The sequence below is a fragment of the Podarcis melisellensis genome (genome assembly GCF_964234715.1).
Source record: "Podarcis melisellensis genome assembly, chromosome: 4".
NCBI classification, from domain to species: Eukaryota; Metazoa; Chordata; class Lepidosauria; order Squamata; family Lacertidae; genus Podarcis; species Podarcis melisellensis.
Genome location: NC_138531.1, coordinates 77711252 through 77724704, shown reverse-complemented (window position 1 = coordinate 77724704; position 13453 = coordinate 77711252). Strand labels below are relative to the sequence as shown.

General features: G+C 42.3%; 1 protein-coding gene across 9 annotated transcripts in view; it reads left to right on the top strand.

Annotated features, from left to right (window-relative positions):
• FRY (FRY microtubule binding protein) overlaps positions 1 to 13453 on the top strand; it is a 192863-nt gene that overhangs the window by 109021 nt on the left and 70389 nt on the right. For 8 of the 9 annotated variants that reach the window (XM_081909290.1, XM_081909288.1, XM_081909289.1 and 5 more), the window contains 8 exons: positions 271 to 378; positions 2339 to 2594; positions 3234 to 3416; positions 6479 to 6565; positions 7807 to 8066; positions 8768 to 8957; positions 11514 to 11638; positions 13260 to 13317. In XM_081909290.1, the coding sequence (XP_081765416.1) occupies positions 271 to 378; positions 2339 to 2594; positions 3234 to 3416; positions 6479 to 6565; positions 7807 to 8066; positions 8768 to 8957; positions 11514 to 11638; positions 13260 to 13317 (1267 nt within the window). The remainder of the gene's footprint in view (positions 1 to 270; positions 379 to 2338; positions 2595 to 3233; positions 3417 to 6478; positions 6566 to 7806; positions 8067 to 8767; positions 8958 to 11513; positions 11639 to 13259; positions 13318 to 13453) is intronic. The other variant, XM_081909283.1, reaches the window with a different exon arrangement.

Genomic DNA, 13453 nt, shown 5'->3' with positions numbered 1-13453 from the left:
CAAGAAGGGAAGTGTTAAGCACTCCCCACTAAAGTGAACATTTGGTTAGCAGACTGTTCTACCCCTGCTCCCCCCCCAAAAAAAATCTATTCTGGGTTTCCCCACCAATCCTTCAGAGTGAATTGGGGAACAGTGTACAAGCAGGCAGCAGAAGGGGGAAATCCTGTTGCTCTAGTTCAGGTATTTAATTGAATACCACCTGTTGTTGTTGTTTTCTCCTCATGTTTGGGCATTGACTAGTAATGCATAAATTCTTTTTCTTATATTCAGAGGTGAAAGAAAACCAAAAATCGACCTTTTCAGGACATGTGTTGCTGCTATTCCACGACTCCTTCCTGACGGAATGTCTAAACTGGAGCTGATTGATTTGCTTTCAAGGTAAATGACATGAAATGTTAAAAGACTGATAATTGGAGCTAAGATGTAAAGGCTGTCCGGTTTGTGACGGAGGTAGTTGGATGGAACTATGATAGGTGTGGTGAATTATCACCTTTCCATAATGCAATATGAATCAGTCTTTTCAGGTTATTGTTTGCGTGGAGAGAATGCAATTGATTGCTGTGTTGTCCAATGAGTGTTTGTTCATCTGTGCTGATACATGCCTGCATAATGCTACATATAGATTGCTTGTTCAGGCTGGGATTCAAAGAGCTACTTAGCCTGACAGGGGTCTTGCAAGTAGCCCGGCACAATTATTGACTTGTTTTCCTTTAAAGCCGTATGATCGCACTCTCCTCCATTTCAGAACCGGTTTGCCGTTTGTCATGGGAGCATTGACGTAGACGAAAAAACAAGTCTAAAGCCCCCTTGAGCTTACATAACTAGATTCACAGTTATTTGGGCCTTTGGCCATATTGATTTATATAGTGCTTAAAATGTAAATTAAAATTTGAAGGAGGGAAATAATGGTGAAGAAGGAGAGAGTGGTGAGGATAGCAAGAAATGAAACCTCTGAACTTAGTTGGGTGGAGCCTTTCAACTCTGTCATTGTGTGAAGAAATGCAGTCCTGATGTTAAGAGAACTACCATTTTTGTTGCTTGTTTCTCCTTCAGTCCTAAAACTCTAGACTTGTAGCTCACCAAGCCAAGTGTAGCTTGCTAGTCATATATGCCTACCCACTAGGGCGGGGTAGGCAACCTGCGGCTCCGGAGCCGCATGTGGCGCTTTTACACCTTTGCCGCGGCTCCGGGGCGGATACTAGTGAGGGGAGGAGGCGCATTGTGCGCCCCGACACTCCCCACTGTGGCGGGCGCTGTACTGACTGTGACGTCGCATGGGGGTGGTGCGTGACTAACGCACACACCGTCCCGACGTCACCTTCCCGCCTGCCCGCCCGCTACATTGTAAGGGGCATGTACGCTGGTCACTGCATTGAAAGGGGGCATGTACGCTGGTCACTGTTTTGAAGGGGAGTGAAGAACACACACACAAAAAAAGGTAACTTGTTAATTTAACGTTTATTTCTATGAGGAGGAGTAATTCTGAGGGGTCAAACAAAGAAAAAATAATTAAAAGTTATTTACGAGTTTTGCGGCTCCCAGTTTTTTTTCCTTTGGAAACGGGTCTTTTTGTCTTAAAGGTTGCAGACCCCTGCACTAGGGCTTGGATAAACACCTTGTATTTGCTGCCTGACTGAACACACGGAACAGTCAAAGAGCAGTCAAGCACCTGTCAGGCCACAGCAGGGGTGGTGCATCCCATTTCACCTCTTGAGGTGAAACAGGAAGTGCACTCCGCTCTGCCGCTCTGCTGCTCTTGCCACTGAGCCACTCGCCTCTGCCAGCACCACCCGCCTCTGCTGGAAGTACTGCCAATTCCTGGTGGGATCTCATAAAATGTCTTTGGAAATCTCACAGGATCTCACCAGAAATCAATACCAATGCCAGCACCACTTCTTCGCATCTTTGGTGGGGCATCTTTGGGGAGCTTCCACTGCCAGAGGCAGCTGTTTCACCCCATTTCATAGGTAGGCCGGCCCTGGGCCACAGTAGTTGCCTGGTGGGCCGCATTTGCCTTGATTGTGAAGAACTGTGTCACTGCTTTTCAGTGATAGTTCCTCTCATGGGGAACTCCCTCCTTGCTGAGGTGCATCCCAATGAATTGACTGGAGTTTACTCCAAGGGGAATGGGTATAGAATTGCAGCCTTAGTACCGTAATTCATAAAATAAATTCTAAAGTTGCACTCTATTCTTACAAGTGGTGCTGTAGACGATGACTGAGAATAGGTTCATTAATTTTTTTACCTCAGATTAATGCTTTGCTAGCCTTGGTGTAAGCTGATCACAAATTGGTACATGGGTAATTTCTGACACGAAAGTTGCTTTATTTTTACATAGGCTTTCTATTCACATGGATGATGAACTTCGGCACATCGCTCAAAATTCACTTCAGGGCCTGCTAGTTGATTTTGTTGATTGGAGAGAGGATGTGCTTTTCGGCTTCACAAACTTCCTGTTGCGTGAAGTTAACGATATGCATCATAGCCTCCTGGACACGTCCTTAAAATTACTGTTACAGTTGCTTACGCAATGGAAACTGGTAATGCACACTCCCGGAAAAGCCAGCGATCAGGCAAAAGGCAGGTCTACAGAGGTAAGACTTCAAAAGTATCGCATCACATTTCAGAACAATTTGGCTAAATTTTTGTATACATTGATGTGTCTTAAATTAGAGCCACATTTGTTTAATTTGCACATTGGGCATGGCAATATTTTTATATCAGTTCAGCCCTCACAGTTGGACCACTATTAATCCACTCCTGAATGCTTAAACAGGGGTGGGAATTCAGGGGGGTGGGGCGTTATTCCGGGATAATTGTGTAAACAACCATATAGAGGTCAAATTTAGCAGACCAAATTGTGCAACAAAACACAAATGTATTTTCTAAGAGAAGAGTCCTATTTGTAAAAACCAACAAAACAGCCCGATCCAGCAAGGCATGTGTCTACCTCCCTGTTCTGTAAGTACAGAAATGTTGCAGTTACAGGGGCAATGACACATTGCATATATAGATTATGGCATAAGTATTTAGCACTGTTATCATAAGGTATACCTGAAGGTAACCATCTTTTAACTTATAAGAAATGGATTGTATCACAATGGCCATGGATCTTATTTTCATTTCGTTTTTCTTAAATTTCACATTGCATACTATTGTCTCGTTATTTTAACATTATGAACTCTTGAAGCTTAATGACCTATGTTGGAATATACAAACACATCATTTTGCAGCTGATACCGAACGGATCCGCTCACAGGACACAGACGGAGAGAAGTTCATATTCCAACGTTCTACATGCTGTTGAAGGTTTTGCACTAGTATTACTCTGCAGTTTCCAGGTCGCTACACGTAAACTGGCAGTATTGATTCTCAGAGAGATCCGCGCTCTGTTTCTTGCACTGGGACAAGCAGAGGTACGACTTCTCATTCCTGCATCACAAATACAATTTCCCCAAGTAATTTTTTTTGGGGGGGGGGGTTAAATGAAAATTTGTTTTGCCGTATTACCTTTTGCTTTTAAAATGGACTTTTGCTTACAGTCCTGTGCTTGCTTTTATGCACCAACAAGACCTCACTGGAAATGGTGGGACTTGCTTCTGAGTAAACGATGATAGATTTAAGTTTTTATGTTCCTTTAGTTTTTATTTGGAGCAGTGGAGAATGAAAAGAGAGAGGGCCAAGCTAGGCATGGCAGCGGGCAGATCTGTGATCGGATCTCCTGTAGTTTGTTTATTTTAAATTTGAATAAAAGCCATGGAGAGCAGGGACCACAACACTGAGAGAGAGTTAACCATTTCCTGTAGGTGTCCTTTTCATGATACTAATTTCCTTCACTCCAAAAGCTGCTATTTGCCCCACGGTTGTTCCCGAAATCTAACACACTAACTGAATATTCTGTAGTTGGATATGGGACTCCTTTGATTTGTCATCTGATTTCTTTACTTGCCTTTATCCAGTAAATGATAATAGTGCAATCCACCATGCTGCCTTGTTTCCATTCATTCTAATGGTTATTTGCCGAGTTGCATTCAAGGTAGACAAGAGTGGTGCTTCTTACTAGATTTGATAGCAACATGAAATGTGGCAGGATTCTTGACAGGCAAAATATGTATAGGCGGCAGCCATTTTAGGCGCATCCTGTTGCTGTGCAATCGCCGACACGTGGGTCCTTTTGGACCCATAAGAGGTCAGAATGTGGGGGAGTAACAGGGTGGGGCTGAGGCAGGGTGGAACAGGGTGGAGGACACTCATATGTTCTCTGCCAACACTCACAAGGGCCGGAAATGGAACCCCTGTGCAAAATGGTTCCTAACTTACCTAGAAATCTTGGGTGCTCACTTACAGAAATTAGAGGTTGTATCCAGTGTTAGTCCTACTCAGAGTAGATCCATTGACATTAATGCACTTTATTAACTTAGGTCCATTAATTTCAGGGAGTCTACTCTGAGCAGAACTCAGCTGGACACAACTCCATATTTCTTGTTTCTCAGTCTTTCAGACCCCTGTTCTATCATTCCTTCAGATACACAAATGGTTCTTGGATGGAGGTTATTTCTTCCTTTAATTGTAAAAAAAAAAGCATTGTTACTAGAAAGTGTTATGTTTATTAATATGGAATTGGCCGATACATCGTGTCCGTCCAGCTGGCAGCTACGTGTAATAAAACAATTTCATGCACTGCATTTTTCTTTGCACCATAGAGAATACTAATTCTTGTTTGTCAAATACAAAAGCATGGAGCGCCTTGTTCCCAGTTAGTAAGTTGCTAAGTGGAGAACAAAATATTTTGTGTTCATGCCATTGGAATGCTTCAGTAAACAGCAGGCTAGTTTTTCATCCCCTCAATACATGATGTCTTAAGTCGTATGGCATTTTATGATGGGCACTTCTGTTCTGCAAACACTGAACTAAATCCAACAATTAACCTCATGTTGAGCTTCTGTCAGTGCATTAACTCTGTAAGCACAAAAAATGAAGCAGAAGTTCTGGTACAACACACACACACACACACACTAAACTAGATACTTATTCTGACCCACTTTGCCAGTTGTTAATTTATCACAGCTCTAATATTTGAAAGAGTCCTACAATCCAATGGAATTGGATTCTTATTTGCAAAGAATTTGAAACATTAAAAAAAATAGAAATTACTGGTTGTGCTAAGTGTATTATAGAGCAGTGCTGTAGCTGAATCAGGATGTTGTCATGGCATAAGTTTTGGGCTGTGCTTCCATGGGAAGAGTATGCTTGTGCACCGTTTAGCATTCCTCCTCACTCAAAGTAGAAGAGCAGTCAATTCTTTCAAGAGGAATGTTCAAAGGTGGGAAGTGTGTGGGAGTGGAGTTTCTTCAGCAGCCTTCCCAAGTCTGGTGTCTTCCAGATGCCTTAGACTACAATTCCCACCATTCTCGGCCCGCATAGTCCAATGGTCAGGAACATCTAGAGCAGTGTTTCCCAACCTTGTGCCTCCAGCTGTTTTTGAACTACAATTCCCATCATCCCTGACCACTGGTCTTGCTAGCTAGGGATGATGGGAGTTGTAGGCCAAAAACATCTGGAGGCACAAGGTTGGGAAACACTGATCTAGAGGACATCATCCTTGGAGAAGGTTGGTCCACAAAATGAATCTGAATGGCTACAGTTGTCAGGAGTGCCTCTGGGAATTGTGAGGGAGTTAGGAATCGAAAACAGAGAACGTTCTAGTGGGACCTGCAGCAGAATGTTACAGCGTGGAGTGTTGCTCTTCAGGGTTCCAGTCAGCCATTCCATCTCCTCCTGTTGTTTTGCAGTGGCCACTGAGCATGCTCACTCCTCACTGGGGTTTTTTAAAGGGTCCTCTCTCTTTAGTCCCCCCGCCCCCAATTATTTTGTACTTCAGCAAACCTTGTGGTTTCCTCAAGCCTCCTGAAACTTCCTTCTTGTAAGTGGATGGTTCTGCTTTGGCTGTTTAAACAACTGCACTAGAGGGAGTGAATAACTTGCAGTCTCACAAAATTTCAAGTAATTCTGCTGCAGTAATGGCTCACTTTGACTCACTCAGAATAATTCTGTTTTGTGCGAAGGATATAAATGAGTTAGAACCAGTTCTCATTCAGAAATTGGGGTGGCTGCTGAACTGGAGTACACTGACCATTTTGATCAAATTTATTTTGACTTGAACCAGGACATAAGGTGGCTAAGTTGCCACAAACAGTAAATTGCTCACTTACCTGGATGTCACGTAAACTGAGTGTTTACCTGCAACGGTTGGATGTGCCTGGAGTCATACATGAGCTTGTTAACTTCAGTTGGTTGATTCATATGTGGTATCACTGCTTTCAATATGAGATTGTTGCTTCTCCCATCACACTGTCTATTTCATACATCTGATGAGGTAGACTCTAGCCCGCAAAAGCTTATGCCACAGTAAATATCTTACTATTCAAACACTCTTTTTAAAAAAATGACTTAATTTCTGTCACCTTCACATGTACAGGATGACGATAGGCCTATGATTGATGTCATGGACCAACTAAGTTCTTCTATTCTGGAAAGTTTCATTCATGTGGCCGTTTCAGATTCAGTAAGTACCTTCTTGTTATCCTCTAACTGTTCACAATGCATATGTGCTAAATAAACAGAAACTGCAACGTTCCAAAAAGACTGGAATGCAGATACAAAGATTATGGGTATGTTAAGAAACTCTTAAAGTTGCTTCAGGCATTAGATTTTATTACTCAGTACAGCACAGGTAATCTCCTTGATCCGCTGTTGCAGTTCCATTACTTCAGCCTGTAATTGTAGCTGTATTGATATTTTCAACGTCTTAGCAGAATATTAGGTAATAACTGGTTTCATAATTTAACTACCAGCCGTATCCAGAGATTTGCATGTAGCCAGATTCCAATCTATTGTACAGTCAGACTACCCCATTAATTTAATGAATAGCCTCAATCCTTGCATGGATTGAATCTTCTACTCAAACAGATCTCCTGCCTATACTGTTATTGGATCAGTGTGCATCACTAGAATGCAGCAAGGTATCTTTAGTATAGTCAGTGGGGCAATGTCTCAAATTAACTAAGGAACAGAGAATAAGCCATGGACTGATTCTGACTGCATACAGGTGCAGAGGGGGCAGGAACACAGAGGCACTGTTAACTTCTGCCAAAAGCATGTAGATAAGCCCTGAGCAGAATGAATGATGGATCAATGAAATGCACTGCAGGTTGTGTGGTGTTTCCATCTCTTCAAACAAGGGTTTGGCAGCCAGTATCCAGGTCCAAATGCAGATTTGCTACTTACACGTGCCCCCAAAAGAGGAAATGCATCCCCAAAAAGAGAGGGCACATAGCATTTATTTCCAAATTTGCATCAATCCAAAAAGATATCATTTAAGCAGAATGGCTGGTATTTAGCTAAATTGTAATGAAGGAATATGACTAAGTTAAGTCCATTAATGTCAACAGATCTAGTCTGAATACCACACGGTGCATTTTATAGTGGGAAGAACAACCAAGGGACCTCTGTGCTTGCTCAGTCTGCAGTGCAGGTGCTAACTGCTGTTGGATAACTTCAAGGCCCCTGCTTTTCATTCTTAATGGTTTTTAAAAAATATTTAAAACCGTTTTGAACCATACAGCACTTCACATAGAGCTGTCCTCTGACACCCTTTCAAGAAGAAAACACCTTTATTACGTAGGACACATGGGCAGCCTACTGAAAGAGCAGCTTATCAGGAAAATAAAAAATGCAGGCCAACCTCTGAAATAATATGCTGACAGCGATTTTCTTTCTTTAAAAAAAAATATTTTCCCTCCACAGACAACGTTACCATTAACCCATAATGTGGATTTGCAGTGGCTGGTAGAATGGAACGCGGTCCTTGTTAATAGCCATTATGATGTAAAAAGTCCTTCCCATGTCTGGATATTTGCACAGTCCGTCAAAGATCCCTGGGTTCTCTGCCTTTTCAGTTTTCTTAGACAAGAGAATTTACCAAAGCATTGTCCCACTGCTCTCAGCTATGCTTGGCCTTATGCATTTACAAGGCTGCAGCTGGTCATGCCTTTGGTTGATCCAAAGTAAGTTCTGCCGTTATTTTATTATTATTTGGTTGTCAATATTTCATATTACACTGATAGATCTGGTCTGTATTCACTGTTTTTAAATAATGAATTCCACAGAATGTCATATATTTGATAGGAGGGTTATGTTTTTGTGAGCCTGCGTAGTCCAGTGTGCAGAGTTGCGCTTAGAATTGGGGTACCTGGTTTTAAAATCTTTGTACAACTGTGGCTTCTTATAGGTGGTATTGAGAAAGCATTTGCCCCTAAACTTTAGCTCTTCACCTCCCAAAAATAATTGCTGTGAATACCTTCACATGCTTGCAGTGAGAAGTATAAAAGATGTAAAGCAGTTCTGCATGTTTTTCAACAACAAAAATAGCACCGAGTGATTTTTTTATGTTGTTGCTGTAGCCATAGTTTAGAACTTCAGGAGCTACCTTTGGCCCATCAGTATTGTCAACACCTGACTCACAGTGGCTTTTCAGGGTATTAGACGGGAGTTTGTACCAACTCTACCTGGTGTTGCTAGGAATTGAACCCAATACTGTATTCATGCAAAGGATATGCTCTACCACTGAGTTAGATCCTTCCCTTTCATTTTATGCTGAGCTGAATCAGCCCCTTTATATTGCTATAATGTCTCCTCTTTGAAAAATAATAAAACAAAGTAATATCCCAAACTGATTTTTTATTTTATTTTAAAACAACGTATCCAGCAGCCCTGTGAATGCAAAGAAAACCAGTACAGCGAGCAGTGGAGACCATTATGTCACTTTATGGAGAAATTACCTTATTCTCTGCTTTGGAGCAGCAAAACCCAGTATTATGAGCCCCGGCCATCTGCGTGTTTCGACTCCTGAGATCATGGCTACCACACCTGATGGTACTGTTAGTTACGATAACAAGGTAAGTGGTATTTCGTTAAAACGACTTGGCCATCAAATGAGAAATATGTTTATATATGATGTGTATTTTTCACACAAGACTCAAGCCTAGTTCTTCTATACATATGATGCATTGCCATCTGTAAGCCAGGAGTAAGGAACCTGTGGCCTTCCAGATGTTGTGGGACTACAGCTTCCATCACACCTCCCCACCAGCATGGCCCAGGGGTTGGGGATGATGGGAATTGAAGTCCAGCATCACTGGAGGAGCCACAGGTTCTCCATATCTGCAAAGTGCATACATCACTACCGAGCTGTGGCCTCCTTAGGAAAGACCTTGCTAGAACCATTGCAGAGCTGGATTTGAGATCCTTCACCACTCATAGTTGTCAGCGTTGAATCAAGGGTCTTCTTCTTTGGCGATCACTCATAGCTGAGTAAGATTGTCTTCCATGAACACGGTCTTAATGGTGTGTCCGTAAGTGACTGTGGAGTCCAATGCTGGATCCACACATCCTTCTACAGTGGAGACATAGGTTTCCAGGTGGGAGTTGATCACAGTGAGGGTTTGTCCAACATGCCTTCCTCTTAGCTCATTTCTCCCTTTTGCCCCAAGTTCATGCTTCTTCAAAGTCCATGACACCTTTGGTAAAGGTTGTTCTCCTATTGGAGCACTCGCAGGCCAGTGTTTCCCAGTTATCAGTGATTATACTACATTCTTTTAGATATTTTAGTATGTTAAGGGTAAAGGGGACCCCTAACCATTAGGTCCAGTTGTAGCCGACTCTGGGGTTGCGGCGCTCATCTCGCTTTATTGGCCGAGGGAGCCAGCGTACAGCTTCTGGGTCATGTGGCCAGCATGACTAAGCCACTTCTGGCGAACCAGAGCAGCGCACGGAAATGCCGTTTACCTTCCCACCAGTGCAGTACCTATTTATCTACTTGCACTTTGACGTGCTTTCGAACTGCTAAGTTGGCAGGAGCAGGGACTGAGCAACCGGAGCTCACCCCTTCACGGGGATTCGAACCGCCGACCTTCTGATCGGCAAGTCCTAGGCTCTGTGGTTTAACCCACAGCGCCATCTGTGTTCCTTTTTTTTTTAGTATGTAAGACTAAAAAAAACTACATATGGCTGGCCTGGCTTGCTCTTTGCCCCAGAAGTACTAACCCATAAATAAGTTGGGATTCTTTGGAACTGGAAACAGACTTGGTAGGCCCCATAGGACTTAGCTGAAGAACCATTACCATACCTAGATGAACCATTCAATAGCAGGAGTCATGATAAGGTGATTTTTAATCCCACACTGGCAGTGGTACCTATATTCCGTCTGTTTTGCTTGAGTCTGACGAAAGGCTGTTCTAATTTTTATTATATGCCACGTTTACCTTATGGTAATTATTCAGTGGCGTTGCCAACTGACTTGTGTCAGTTGCCCTTTTGTTCCAGTATTAAGGTCACACAGACTTTCTGCCAAAATGCCTTTCATGGCGTAGAGCAGATATGGGAAGTATGTTAACCTTTTTATGCACGCATACCATTTGTGTGACAGATGCAGATCCCCTGCCCCGATTATTTCTGGTGCACCTCTGAAACATTTGGGCAACGCTCTGCAACTTGGGATAGAAGGCAGATGTGTAACAAAGCAAAGGGAAAATGATACTCTCTTCTGTAAACTCACAGTCATTTTCTGCCTTGTGGCAGACAATTCCTGCATCAGGCAGTTTTTTGGATCCAACATGCTTCTAAACTGCTTTGTTGAGTTCATAGTTCTTGTCCTCTTGGGCACTCTGAAGAATAACTGGCTGGTCCCTTCACTTGGTTTGACCTAACCCTTTGCTGTCATCTTTATAGGCCAGAGTAGAACCGCACACCACCCCACAAAACAAGCAAGCAAAAACCGGCATTTAGATTTGCTTCTGAGGCAAACTGCAGCCACATTTTACTTCTTTATTTACATAACATTTCTTCCACACCTTCAGAATAATTTCTGTTCCCAGGATGGTAAGACATAAAAAGAAGAACAATAACAATGATAATAATATGAAGCATGCGAACTAATATAGCAGATTGAAGTAGCAAACTAAAGCATTCCAAGAATGCTTGTGTTAGCAGTTCTTAAAAGCCTGGGAAAGCAAATGTTTTCGCATGGCACTTAAATGATAATAACAAGGTCTCCAGATAGGCCTCCTTGGAAAGAGTGTTTGAAAGGTCAGGAGCCACTATAGAAAAGGCTCTCGGGTGGCCACCCATCTGACATTATATGAAGTTTTCCTACTATTGCACATCTGGGTCATCCCAGGAGCAGGAGAGAAAAAGGAACGAATAAAAGAGTCTCTTCTCGGCCATTTGACCTGTGACCAGATAGACACCACACCAGCCTTTTTTCCTCAGACCCCACAGAGTCAAAGGGGGAATGATCCTCACTCTCTTATTCATGACTGTTGAGCCACTTAATACTGTTTTGTGATACATGCTTTTCAAATTTGCCAGCAAAACCTATTAAAGCAGTACGTTTTTTGTCATTCTTTTCTAATTGCTTTAATGATTATGTCCGTTTAAATTTATTGTATTTTTAGGCAATAGGAACTCCATCTGTTGGTGTGTTGTTAAAACAACTAGTGCCTTTGATGAGACTTGAGAGCATAGAAATTACTGAGTCACTTGTGCTGGGCTTTGGAAGAACAAATTCTCTCGTTTTCAGGTATTGATGTGCCATGAATTTCTTGTGGTTCAAATTGCTTTGGGATGCTTACAAACGGAGGCTTAATATCACCAAAAGTATAAAATTTTCAACAGGAAGGGCATTAAATTGGGGGCGGAGTTCAGATTGGCATTTTGATTCTGAAGTCATTATGCAGATGCTGTGTAAAACCTAAACGTGTGAGGAGCACCAATAACACAATAAACACCTGTCTGGAAGCACCCTTAGTGTAATAAATGGTTAGCAGTGGCTCAGCTCACATGTCACATTAAACCATGGTTAGAAACAAACTGGTTTCATGTGAACATTTAGCATGCTGGTGTATACTACAGAAATGTTCTTGCTTCACTCGTCCCCTGCTCCAGCTGCATGTCAGGTAACAAGCTAAATAAACCATGAGGCTAAATTTACGCATCACAACAAGCCAGACTCTTGATTTGTTTCACAGCAGCAAGGGAGAGCAGAGTGTTTCATGTTAAACCATAGTTTATTTTTAATATGGTTTAAAATGACCTGCAAACAAAGACAAGTGTTTTATCTTGGGAGACACATGATGAAGTGAAATACACTCCCAAGCGGCATGGACAAAGATTTAAAATGTAGCTGATCTTAAATTTTGAAGGACCACTCTATAAGAGTCTTCTGATTACCAAAAAATATTGCTGGTGTCTAGGCAGCAAGCCAAGTGCTATACCTTGTGTGTACACTCTCTGTCCCCGTTCTCTTGGGGGCACAGCTCTCTGTGTCTGGAGACGATTCTGGAGGACATACTCCCTGAGATGCCAAAGGCCTATTGGCAATGTCCCACTGGGATTTGTTAGTGGCCTCGTCTCTGGACTGAGGTTTAAGCTTATTCTCCTAATCTGGGGAAATATATCTCAGAAGTGACAAATGGAGATGAGGTAGTTCCCCTTGGTTTCATGGTCCCTTTCCTAGCAATATAACTCAGTTACATAAACTCCTAGAGGGCGGGTGGCCCTCTGTATTTGAGGGTGTATTGCAGCAGGAATAGGAGCCTCCAGGTGTTGTTGAACTCCAGCTCCTGTCAGATCCATCCAGTGTAGCCAGTGATGATGGAAGTTGATGATGGAGGCTGGAGACCCATGACATTGCATATTACAACGTATACACATACAGGCAAAAGACCACATGAACAGGGGCTGCCATTTGCTTCACTGCTGCATGGTGCTTTGTCAGTGCAACCCTATTGTAAGCACAGCATGTTTCACAATGAGGAAGAGAATTGGGCATGCTCTGGGCAGGCCTCTGTTGCATAAACACCGGAACTTCTGGAACAGGGTGATTTGTAAATTATATATCAATCAATCAATCTTTATTACAGTCCAGAGACCCAACAAATTTTGCAATGCAAAATTCAGACAGCCTACCTCCAGGTTAAACAAGCATTTTTGCGTGTGATCGAGATCACAAGTCTGTGTGTGCATTATCCCATAATCTTTGCTTTAATGTCTTTAGGGCACCTTCATAACCCAGGTAATACAATGGGGGGGAGGGACAGACCAATATATAAAATTTCTGTTATTAAGAGTCAAAGCTTAGTCATTCCGCTATTTCATTTATGAAGAACTTTGTTTCATCACATACTCTTTTTTTAATGTAGGGAATTAGTGGAAGAACTTCACCCACTAATGAAAGAAGCATTGGAGAGAAGACCGGAGGTTGGTTGATTTAATTAAGATGAACACATTTAAGAGGCAGCACAAATATAACAGCAGATATTAAAAGGGAAGAAGAAATGCTGCCAATTAAAAGTGTTGCTAATTTCAGATTTGGCAAGCGTTCATCCTAATACTT